At 38.1% G+C, this 12,661-nt stretch overlaps 2 protein-coding genes across 3 annotated transcripts in view; one reads left to right on the top strand and one right to left on the bottom strand.

Moving 5' to 3' along the window:
- LOC139963911 (uncharacterized) overlaps positions 1–2,797 on the bottom strand; it is an 88,583-nt gene extending 85,786 nt beyond the window's left edge. For both annotated transcript variants that reach the window (XM_071965128.1, XM_071965133.1), the window contains exon 1: positions 2,417–2,797. The gene's annotated coding sequence lies outside the window, so the exon portion shown is untranslated. The remainder of the gene's footprint in view (positions 1–2,416) is intronic.
- Positions 2,798–4,976: 2,179 nt separating this feature from the next.
- On the top strand, positions 4,977–11,137 carry LOC139963915 (dual specificity protein phosphatase 12-like). The gene is made up of 8 exons (XM_071965141.1): positions 4,977–5,137; positions 5,732–6,014; positions 6,600–6,713; positions 7,496–7,614; positions 8,430–8,547; positions 9,980–10,169; positions 10,597–10,645; positions 10,955–11,137. The coding sequence occupies exons 2-8, from the start codon at positions 5,749–5,751 to the stop codon at positions 11,047–11,049; spliced, it is 951 nt and encodes a 316-aa protein (XP_071821242.1). The 5' UTR covers positions 4,977–5,137; positions 5,732–5,748; the 3' UTR covers positions 11,050–11,137.
- Positions 11,138–12,661: the final 1,524 nt, after the last annotated feature.

Genomic DNA, 12,661 nt, shown 5'->3' on the forward strand with positions numbered 1-12,661 from the left:
TCGTATGCTTAGCCTTGAAATGTATACATGTTAGTAAAAGTGGTCGACATAACGACCAGGATTTAGCCTAAAAATAACGGACCAGTATATTAAATTAAATTACAAGTTCTACCTCTGTATATTGTGACATTTGAGATCGGTACTCAAATCTCTCTTAAAATCAAATCATAGCCAACCTGAAAACCAACAGTGCTCTCTACAAGAGTACCTAGCAGGGACTCCAGAGCTTACTTTCACACTGTGACTTCATAACATGTGTAAAAGAGTATATATACTGTATAGAGCTATATAGCACACTGGAAAACTGAGATCTATTCATGTATGTAAGAATATCTGCGACTGTAAGATTCCATAAACAACAATTGAAATGAATGCTCAAAACCTATACTGACTGTTCTTCCTTCCCTTTGGTGTTGGACACGGTTTGCAATTCTATGTGTTAATTTCTTTACTTTCGTCACTGAACTTTCATTTCATAGTAACTTTTAAAGTGATTTTTATGAGCGGCGAGCTTACCTGTCTCCCCACAACTTCATACTGAAATAAGTTATAGTAACAGCAGCCTACTAACAGTGAGTCAGTGGCATGAGCTTGAAACTTGAAACCGTAAGGACCAAGTCTTCAAATTATTTGATCTTTAAATAGAGCATATACCCAAATTGCAATTTCATTTTATATTTAAATCCTGTCAGGCTAAACCAGGGAATAATTTAGTGTTCATGACCGTTTTGTCTACAGCAGTACTTTCTGAAGGTTTCTGAATTTTGCATCTTAAAATAAAATACTGTTTTCTGTGTACATGTACAAATCTGCTCTATGCATCTTGGCACTTGTACCATATATCTATAGCAAAGTTGACCACTTAATTTGCATAACATTTGGTGATGTGATGCAGGTTTTAAATAATTCCTTCGAAAGTACATCTTTTTGCAGAAAATGGTGGACTTGGTTAAGTTTGTACATTACCAACATGACCACAATACCAACTTCATTATAAAATGTTTTCTACCCAATGTTGTGTTAGATCCATACATAACTTTCCCATTGTGAAAAAGTTTTACAAAAAGTTTGGGAAGATTAAGAGACTTTTTCTGTGTAATTTTCTTGTTGATTGCACAAATTGGAGGTTTTATCTAGTTCATTCTTGTTTTTTTCCCTTACAAACAGGACTTAGATGATAACAAATACTTCAAGAAAGCTCACCTTAGTAACATGTTAAAGATTCAAACAATACACAAAGATATTGTTCCTTTGACGGTTTCAATTTCAAGCATTCAAACTCATTGTTAAACAAAACTTTCATAATTTACGTAGCCATAATTACCAACATCTGGTCATCTCTTAATTGATCATGCTTTATCTTCTTTTAACTCAATTCAATACAAAATCAATGTTCTTAAGACAATCACAAAACATTAGATAGTTGAAAGTTGAAATCAATTTTAACCATACATGATGGACAATAAAAGCACAAAAGCATTTCATGCAACAAATATTCATGGGAAAAAATCAGAAACCACAGAATGAGAAAAAACAAAATATCTTCAAACAGTGTCAATGAGGGAAAGGAAACCATATATGCTTTCTGTTAATAAGAAATTTCCAACTTTTGAAAAACATTCTCCATCATAATATCTCAGATAATATAGCCTACTGCTGCATTTCTTGGCGGCTGGACTAAGAAAACATGTTACAGCATTCTGGCAAAGGGAGTTTGTAGGCTTGCTAGTTTACCTTTCACCAAACGTTATTTAGGCTTAACTTACTCAGACTAAATGCTACTAAAAGATGTTCTCTGCAGCTGAAAGTGAAATATTTTTGAAATGTTTTCTTTCACATTAGTACTTACAATATTGTTTGCAATGACCAGACAGACAAGCTGGGGCATTCATATAATCATGCTGGGGCATATATATAATCATAATAATACTTTAGTCTAAGTTAATTCCATGGTACTAGTCATTTTGGTATTCTTATTAATATTATGTGCATAGGCCTTTGCTAGGCCTGGCCCAACACAGTAAGTTAGGCGTTTGATAAGCTTTAAGTTACATTGATTTACAACCAAATATGTGCATTCTCCAATACTAGATAACATCATGCAGAGGCAGACTATGTTCTAAGGTCCAAACCTTGTCTTGGCTAAGAAGAACGCCTAATGCTACTTGCTAGGCCCTTACTCCTTAGACCTAACTTAGTACCTACTGTATGTAAGTTAGAGGGGCATATCTTAAGAACTTAGGCTAGACCTAACTCAGCCTATGATCAATAGTTAAAGCAAAACATTTTCTTGGAAACCTTAATACTCTCTAGTAAATCCTTATTCCCTGGTGCTGTGTTCTCGGCTATACACGTTAGGAATTCACTAGGCCTAGTCTTGGGCTAAATTGTTAAGCACAGAAAGAGACAAACTTACCGTGCAGTTTCTCGTTAGGAACTTAGGGTCTCAAAATATTTCCTCAGTCTTGGATCTCGTCGTATGATAAGGAAATTGAAATGTACTATGCGGTAAAATATGACTCGCTTCTCTCAAAATTATCCCATATCTGCTAATGTTCGTACTAAGCTCAAGTACATAAATGAACTCTAAGAATATTACTGTCCTTCATCAAGCTCAAAATTGTAGCAATCTTAAATTATCGTTAATACCACCAGACTGGTAACACTGAAAGTACTTCTCAAAGGTCGTCTGTTCACATTGCTTGTAATGTAAGTACGAAAACATTCAAATTAGTGGCAATGTTGTTCGACGAGAAACGTCAGTACTGTTTGCTTGTGAATGGATGCTGGTACCTGTCGTTGTTACTCGTTACATACAACGTTACCCACAGAGACGGAACGCCAAGGAATGAAACGGGGGCGGTAGATCATATTGATTAGATCAGATCCTAAATCGTATTCTTAAGAAATATCCGTTTTAGAATGACTCCCGGCTCTAATGACTCAATTAAAAGATCATTTCTAATCCGAAACGTTCATTTGTTTTGGGAATCTACAATCGAACAACCTGAAATAACAATGATTTGCAAATCATGGATGGATTAAACTTATTATGTTATTTGAAAAATTGGAGACTTTTCCCGAGATCAATTTCACAGAATGCTAAGGAAAACTTTGTTTCCTAGTTCCAAGATATATATATAGTTGATATTTTGCTGCCATGTGTATAAGTCATCCACTTTGTGATATCATTCTGCCATTAGACACTAACGGAAGTCACCCAGGTAGCAAACCCAAATGGGTAACATATGGGATGCATATATGGGCCAAGATATGGGTCAACCCATTTTTTACCCACAAGGGTTTATTGGGTTTACCCCAGTTACCCCCAAATGGGCCCCAGCCTAGATTCCCATATGGGCTGGTATATATGGGAGATATATGGGATGAATACGGGTTACCCCATGAACAGATCACCCAGGTCAGTAAATCCCAGATCGGCCCCACATGGGCTTGCATGGGCGATCCGAGCATGATCCAATTTTAACTACTAATGGGTAGATTAGGATGTTAAAATTGAAGGTTTTATCTCGTGTGTAAAAGTAAGTTGGCCTGACGTTTCGATCCTAGCAGGATCTTCTTCAGAGGCTAAATGACAAGTTACAGTAACAGAGGGGACAAAAACACGCACAGAATACAGACAGGTTAATGAGCACGGTGAACACAATGAGATGGATGAAAGGGGATTATAAGTAGAAAGCAACAGGAGAAGAGGAGAGGAAGGAGATAAACTGTGGAGGGACAAAGAGAGGATTAATGGCACAGGGTGAGGAATAAACTGGAGAGGGACAAAGACAGAAAGGTGTGAAGAAAAATGGAGGGGAAGAGAGCTGTAGGAGGAAGAGTGAAAGGGGGGGGGGGAAGGGAGAAAGGGGAGAAGGAGTAGGGAACAGAGGAAAGTTAGTCATGTACGCCTTCGTACCATTCAACCTCATGGGCTGAACATTCAGGAAGGACATGACTAACTTTCCTCTGTTCCCTACTCCTTCTCCCCTTTCTCCCTTCCCCCCCCCCCCTTTCACTCTTCCTCCTACAGCTCTCTTCCCCTCCATTTTTCTTCACACCTTTCTGTCTTTGTCCCTCTCCAGTTTATTCCTCACCCTGTGCCATTAATCCTCTCTTTGTCCCTCCACAGTTTATCTCCTTCCTCTCCTCTTCTCCTGTTGCTTTCTACTTATAATCCCCTTTCATCCATCTCATTGTGTTCACCGTGCTCATTAACCTGTCTGTATTCTGTGCGTGTTTTTGTCCCCTCTGTTACTGTAACTTGTCATTTAGCCTCTGAAGAAGATCCTGCTAGGATCGAAACGTCAGGCCAACTTACTTTTACACATTCTATTACACAGGCTCTCTAGTAGATAAGCAGTTTGCTAACAGTTTTATTTCATTAAGGTTTTATCTCGATATCAAAACGAATTTATTGTGCAATTATGAATTTTTATCTCAAATTTCTAACGCTGCATCACAGACTTCTGATGTTTTATACATCGAAATTTCTACGTTTGACGTTGAACAATTCCGATCATCGTAAAAATGTGACAGGTTTGTGGCGTTTAACTTTAAATTTCTACTATCTCGAAAGTCGGACATATTATCTCTACATTTGGGTGTTATTTTTTACATTTTGGCAAATTTTTCTCGAAATGTTAGACATTTCAGCACTTAATCCCTAAGTATTAAAAGTTTATCTTGAAATTTTGATGTTTCAAAGTAGTGACACCAATGTCCGAAAATGCGGACGGATTATGAGACTAAAATTGGATCACTTGATTGCTCAATTGTTCATATATTTATAGTGCGGTTTCAGTGTCCTTGTCGCTTGATCGAGGAATTGAGGTAATGGGTAATATATTTTCCTCTCCACTCTCCACTCTCCTCTTCCACCTCTCCCCCTCTCCCCACTCCTCCCCACTCCACTCCTCTCCTCCACCCCTCCCCATTCCCCTTCCCCTCCTCGATCATTGTCGCATTTCGCTCAGCATCTTTCAGTGACTTGCAATACAGAGTCACTCTCTCTCTAAGCATAAAGCCTATCGAAAATTGGTCACTGAATTTCCAGGTTTTCAACGGTGCACCGCGGAGAAAAAACCAAGTGACACTTTTGTAGACACTTTTGGCCAGAAAAATAAAATAAAAGGTATTGAAGTTTTCATTTCCAATTAAAAAACCAGGTGTGACTTTTGAGGTGCCATTTGGTGATATTCAGTGTGCAATATGTTGAACTAGGCTATGTCACACTAGTTACATTAGCATCTGCCTTGACTTTTGCTGTCAGGTGTGATAGATACCAGGAAATAGGCAAGACCTAGTTCCGCGAATTTTGATGATAACTTGCTAGTTAAATTAGTTAAGAAATAAGAGTTCTAGCTCCATTTGCATTTGGCAAAGCTTAATTTGTATCCCGTCAATATCAGACTCGAAATGCAGATCTGTAGTGATATCCATTATGTCAGACCCGCCAATCCCCAAATGTTTTAGCCTAGACATTTCCCAACAAAGACATGAAAATTGGTGCCTTACCCAGAGATTTGGCAAATGTGGCTATTGGCATAACAATCTATACCTCACTATTGCTTGGCAGTAAATTAGCTGAGAACAGTGCAGAGCTTACAAGGTGCAGTTTCACACAATTTCCATTTTCATTGATTTTAAATTAAATTACTTAATTAAAGCAAGAAACTTTTCAATTTAAAAATGTTTACTTCCAATTTTCCTTTTCCTATCTTTCTAGACGACGAATAATTTAACATGTTCTCAGCCAATGAAATTATTCCGGGTCTTTGGCTTGGCGCTCGATCAGATGTAGAGTGTGAAAAAGGAAACTACTTGATCAAGCACAAAATAACGCATGTGTTAAGTATTGAGTCGCAAGCTCCATCAATCTATTGTCCAGACATCAAGTACAAGTTTATTGAAATGGACGACCAAGAGTGTGCAGACCTTCTCGTTCATCTAGGAGAATGTTTTACGTTTATTGAAGAGGCTCGGCAAGCCGGCAGTGTTTTAGTTCATTGGTAAGATTCTAATCAGCTCAGGGAGGTTTCTGTTATTGTATTTGACTGTGAATAGTTCAGGTGTACATGTCCACATGCTTTACAGGAGTAGCTTAAAGCAGAAATTATATTTTCTTCTCATGTGACTGTTGGACTTCTAGATGAATGTATCGCTTAAATCGTGTTCTTTATCTTAGTTTCTCTGTTTGTATGTTTTCTTGTATCCCATACAATTGTGTAAAAATCCAAACTATTGCATTCGATTATTCTCAGTCATTTGTTGTTCAGTCATATTTGTGTTTTGTTCAGCCATGTGTCACTTGTTGGAGTTATTAAATACTGTGGTCAGTTGTATGTTGTAAGGAATCCCACTTCTGACACCATGTGATAGGTTAGTCAGGACGCCATATTTTAAGGTGTATCGATCTGACCTCAGAGGTCAGGTTAATTAATATTCATGACAGACAGGTTGATATGATTGATGCAGCTACTGAGTGGTATATATGTAGCTTGGATAAAAATAAAATCTGATCATTTCAATGTGAATCAATGACAAAAACTTCTCAGGAAATTCTGAATTCTTTTAATGTGAATTCCTTTCAACAGTCTGGTTGGGATGTCTCGGAGTGCCTCTGTGGTGACAGCATATCTAATGAACAAAGATAAAATATCCCTCGAGAGTGCCCTCGACAAAGTGAAAGAAAAACGTTTCTACGTCAGGTATGTGTCCGTGAAAGGACCACAGGAGTTTTTGAGATATCAAAATTTTTAAAACCATGAAAGTCAATATATTTTAGCATGCAATGGCAGTGGTTTAGGGGTACATGTAAATTGTATAGAATGGTCATAAGCCATTAAAGGGAGAGGGGAAGAGGCATTTGGCTTCAACAGAATCTGGCCTTAACCAGTATAAGTGAGAGGGGAGGGGGGTGGGTGGAGGTTTCATCAGGACTGGTGGTTAATCAAAATAGTGGAGGGGCATTGGTCTTTGTCAAGATTGGTCATTTACCAATATGAAGAAAAGGGGAGAGGCATTGGGTGAGACCACCAGGATTGGTCCGCAATCAATATAGTGAGAGGGTGGTGGGACAGGGGGTTGGGGGGAGGAATTGGGCTTTTTACATCATGATTAGTTGTAACCAAAACACTGGAGGGTGGAGGGGCATGCAGCTACACTAGGATTTGTCATTTACCAATATGAAGAAAGGGAAAAGGCATTGTGCTTCATTAGGATTTGTAATTAATTAATTTTGAGAGAGACAGAGAGAGGGGGGGTGGTGGGAGGGGGAAGAGCATTGGGCTTTACTAATATGGGGAGAGAGTATCAGCATATAGCTTTACCAGAGTAGGTCGTTAGAGATCTGTATTTGCAGGAACACTGAAAATAAGGATATAAACTACAATGCTTTATGGTCAAGTTATGATAACCAGCGTCTAGTTCTATCTTCTCACTCATGTAAAACTGTATTATTTAAAATGTGTTTTCCTCCTTTAACTATTAGACCTAACCAAGGCTTCATGGAACAGCTGAGCCTGTTTGAGGCAATGGGATGTGATCTCAATCCTCACCATACCCTAATGAAGTTCCACAAACTTGGTCAATATGCTCAGCAAAGAGAAGGTAATGTTTTTAAATCCTGCATTTTTAGGGATATAGCCCTTCCCCTCCGTTCTTCAAATGAATATTGTAACTGTACCTTGAGGGGGTTGAGCATGACAATTGTAACTGTACCTTGAGGGGGTTGAGCATGGCAATTGTAACTGTACCTTGAGGGGGTTGAACAAGGCAATTGTAACTGTATCTTGATGGGGTTGAGCATGGCAATTGTAACTGTATCTTGATGGGGTTGAGCATGGCAATTGTAACTGTATCTTGATGGGGTTGAGCATGGCAATTGTAACTGTATCTTGATGGGGTTGAGCATGGCAATTGTAACTGTATCTTGAGGGGGTTGAGCTTGCTTAATTTCATGATTTTGATTTTGACTAGTCATCAGCTGTGCTCCAATGCTTTGGAGATTGACCTCAACTGATGGGGGGGGGGGAATGAAAATATGACATTTTAAAGAAAGGAGAAATATTACAAAATATCACCAAGTAATATCTAAGGATGATTCTAGTCTATTCTGGGTATATTGACTGCCAAAGACCCTTATCCTGCATATGGTTATAGTGGTAACTTCGAATATGTCACACTACGTGTGAATTAGGGAATGTGCAGGTACTTTGCCCAAAAGTGTCCGCCAGAGATTCCTAAATGGTATTCTCAGTGATTTCGAGGATTTCAGCTTGTCAAGTCTCACGGAACTATAAAGGACGGTATGACAGCGCCCTCTATTTAATTATAATTGGTACCATCTCTACCGCACAAGTTTATATTGATGGTCCAGTTCGTCTCTCCAGTAGGCTTTGCAGTTTAAATTTTCCTGTCGACAGGTTCTCGTAGGGAACGTTCCGTTATTCCTAAGGAACTCCTGGAGAAGGATCCAAACCAGAAGTCACCCAGCGGTCAAGGAGACCAAGAAGGATCCGTGTTTAGATGTAGAAAATGCAGGTGAGCTAATGAAGTGACTTATAAAAACCCAGCCCAAATTGTTACACCCTTCCTATTCTGTCGATTGTATATTTTACTGGCCAAACCGGTTGTCAACGGTGACAGAAAGTGAAACCCTGATGATCACATCAGAGTTGGAAACCAAGTTTGTCTGTTAATTAAATGGTATAATCCAGATGGACCACTCAGGACCGTGTTTGGGTTAACATGTGACCCTAGGTTAGACTCGCTGTACACCAGGTACAACAGCATGATTAAAATACTAGCAGAATTCCAGTTTGGTATGAATACTAGGGATTGCAAGGCACAACATGAGAGTATAAGCACTCAATCTTGCATAAATATCTATTCCAAAAAAATTGCAGAATATTTTCTATATCTTTAGGCGAAAACCACAATCTCATAGCCTTCTGTATCGTTAAGGTATGGATTTATTTAAATTCTGTGATAACTTGTAAATTTATTTATGCATCTGGCAACAGTGGAATGATGTCACCAGGAAATTCAAAGAGTAGACTAAGACACTACCTGAGGTACTGTGTGTTCTCACTCTGTGTATTTGTGAATCTTGACTTGTTTGTTCCCAAACAAACTCCTTAAATTAGATAATTCAATCTTCTTGAATATACATGAAAGGTTAGCCGGTGAAAATCTACATGAAATTCTACCCTCCTGATAACTAAAGATAAAGGTTTAGGATTTGTATATTATGACACAACCACAGTGGCCAGAATGATGCATATGTAACTGTGTCACCGTAACACTAGTGGTTGTACTCTTAAAGTCTCAATACCTTTTGACCTAACATAGGCTTACCATGATAGTGAAAGTAAGCCTAGCCTAACGGTCATAAAAAAACAGAGAGATTTGATTGGCGCATGATCTTTTGGGCAGGGCTTGCAAATTTTGATTGGAGTTTGTAGAATCTATGGACTCGTTAAAAACTCTAGCGAATTTTATTCAGCTCAAATTGTTTAACGATACCTAATTCAATAAAAGTAATGATTATTAATATGAAAATTGCATAGAACCGTGTTATTTTCACTGAGCTTTTCATTGAGGGCAGTAAGCAAGGTCAAAGTTAAAATTTGACAAACACACATTGAGACTTTAACTAATATTTGAAGTTCCCCAAAATTCAGTAACATATTCAACACAGAAATAGAGGGCAGTATTCACAATTACACCTTAATGTGCCTTTCACACAAGATTTCCAAATGATCTCAGGTTTGAGTAAAACTGGTATGAGCACAGACAACTGTGCTAGAATAGAAGTACGAGTGAAAACTCACTACGAATCAGTCCTTAGTTGGTTCGGGTGAGCTATGATTGCTCATTTTCTTATCTAGTTATTCAATACTAGTATAGTATACTACGATATTGATAAGCTATTAATGGCAGTCTACATTTTGTCCTTTTGCGTTCCAACCAGACGAGCGTTGTTCAAAGAGGGCAGTCTTATAGGGCATAGTCCAGGGAGAGGTCAACTGAGCTTCAAATGGCACAAGCAAGGTCAACCTCTGGCGCAACCCGAAGAGGGGGGTGCGGAAGGATGTACCTCACACTTTATCCACCCCGTAGCTTGGATGGAGGAATTCCTCTTGGGACAGCAAGAAGGGAAGGTGAGTTTTCTGGATAAAGAAGAAAAATCTCATCCTTTACAGTATTACAAAGATTTTTTATTCGGTCTGCAGATCATGGTGACCAGTGTCAATTACTGCATGTCTTATGTACAGTGCACCAATGAGTTTTCACAGGCCTACACCCTTCAAAGCTGGTTTAACTAGGCAAATGTTTTGTGTACCAGACCATTTTGTGGGACAATATTTGGATACATGTGAATAAAATGAGTGTAAAAGGGTGTAAGGACTGCAAGGATGATGCAACTTATCATTTCAGGCATAAACAGGGAATTGCTTCCCTGAACATTTCCATCGCCTAAAGACCAGCGTTTGATTTATAAAAGAAAAAGGACTGGTACGTACCTGTGTTTTTCCCCTTTTTTTTCACTTCTTGTTACATCGCACCTTTTTTTCCCTCTCTCAACAGCTTTCGTGTCCAAAATGCAGTGCACGAATTGGTTGTTTCTACTGGGCAGGTAACAACAACACCCTTAACCTTTTTACAGCTTTCTCAATATTACTCTTGACTTAAATGGTTTGTGGTATAGGAGTTGATTTTTTTTAAATCCGAATGATACTCAAAATATGATGGAACATTTTTATGATATTTTCCTTGTTATTTGTTCCTTCAAGACAACACGCCTTTAGCTGAACTGATGTGCCATATGGGAGTCAGGAAATATTTATGGCATTGCACTCGTTCCCATTGATAATGCAAGATGGGGAGATATGCAGGCAATTGTTCATCTGAACGTATTATTATTTCATATTTTTTAACCTCCCAGGTCAACAATGCTCCTGTGGTGCCTGGATCACCCCAGCATTTCAGATTCACAAGAACAGAGTTGACAGACAACAGATTCCACAGTTGCCAAGGTGATGAGATACCAGAGCCGTCCGTTACAGGTTTCCTGCCGATGTATAGATGCCATCCCATTGCTTGCAAATAATTTTCAACCAAAAGTCGATCAGATGTGTAAATTTCAGGGTTTTTCTCTGCTCTATATTGGAGATGGGTTGCAAATGGTGACCAAGTCTCAAGTTGGCAACTTCAACATCCAATAACATGTTCAACACAACTGGGTTGTCCTGGAAACTTGAGTTCTTTTGAAATGGGGCATGTACTTGGGAATGGGCGATAAAAAGAATGGTCAGACATCTCCTGCTTGCAGTGATTGTACGGTGATTGATTGTACCATGTTATTCCGGTACCAAAGATATTAAGATATGGTTGTGTCGCACAGTTAGTGTGTGTACTGTATATTGGTTAATCTCCATTTGAGCATATTAGCAAGGTGATTTAGTTCAATGAGGATGACATATCCTGATATGGGTATAATGTATATTTCAGGGCATTAAAATCAAGTGTTGGCTGAGGTGGGGACTAGCATCTCATGCCAACTGATTATCGAGTTATGTTCTTGGTGAAAGAAACATGCTATCATTTTCACCCATAGTAACAATGAAAATGTTATCAACTCGACACTCATGTAACACGCTGCAATTGTAATGTTGCGCCAAATTTTTAGTTTTTTTTATCAATTCTAGCTAGCCTCCCCAGCAGCAGTCCTACTTTTGTAATAATTTTGATGATATTCTCACACAGAATATTACTTAATATTGTCAGAGGTTAATGAAAGCCCCAGACTCAAACAAGAAAAGAATGAACCAACTTTGAAGCACTCATAGACAACTCTTTATTAAATTTGTGGAGAGATCAACATATCCTCCATCTGTTTACACATGTATGTTTTTTTTTTTTAACTTATAACATAATATATAACACCTGATGATATACAGAGAGTATTGCATACACTTTATACTGCAAAACACTTAAGTTCAAGATGCTCTCAATTTATTTGTAACCAACAACTCTGGAAAGATGATATTGAATTTAAAACACACTTCACTTCTTTAGCACAAAATTGGTCGATACATGCATGAATGGAACTGATAACGTGTCCAAAACTAACTTCTCCTTTGATCTATGATAATAATCATGCAGTGTGATACGATATTGGTCTTAAAACTAATTTCCAAATGCTGTTGCAGGCTCCCAGCTGCAGATAAGAAATTCCAGATACCTTTCCGATTTTACAAGGTTCATTCAATTTCCTTCTAGATAGTCACATACATCATTGACAACATGGAGTGAGATATGAGATCCAACAAATCATATACTTATAGAAACATGAAATAATTTGGACAGAAATATTCTTGATAATTACTATCAGACCATGGAACAGTATGCAGTACAATTTTAAATTACCATGGGACTTAAAAACAAGATTTTCAAGAGTTTGAAAATGAAAAGATGTAAACCTTTTGCTGTTCAAATAGTAACACAATGATATTTATATTACCGAAAGCACTCTTGGATCTTTTACAGCCTAAATATGACTGCAGTCTAAAGAAACTTTTGTAAACGGATCGCGTACCGATTCAGCAATATTCGTTAGTTAATTTGTTAGTTTGCTGTGGCTTTTGCTTCT

Source organism: Apostichopus japonicus, chromosome 22 (genome assembly GCF_037975245.1).
Source record: "Apostichopus japonicus isolate 1M-3 chromosome 22, ASM3797524v1, whole genome shotgun sequence".
Lineage (NCBI taxonomy): Eukaryota > Metazoa > Echinodermata > Holothuroidea > Aspidochirotida > Stichopodidae > Apostichopus > Apostichopus japonicus.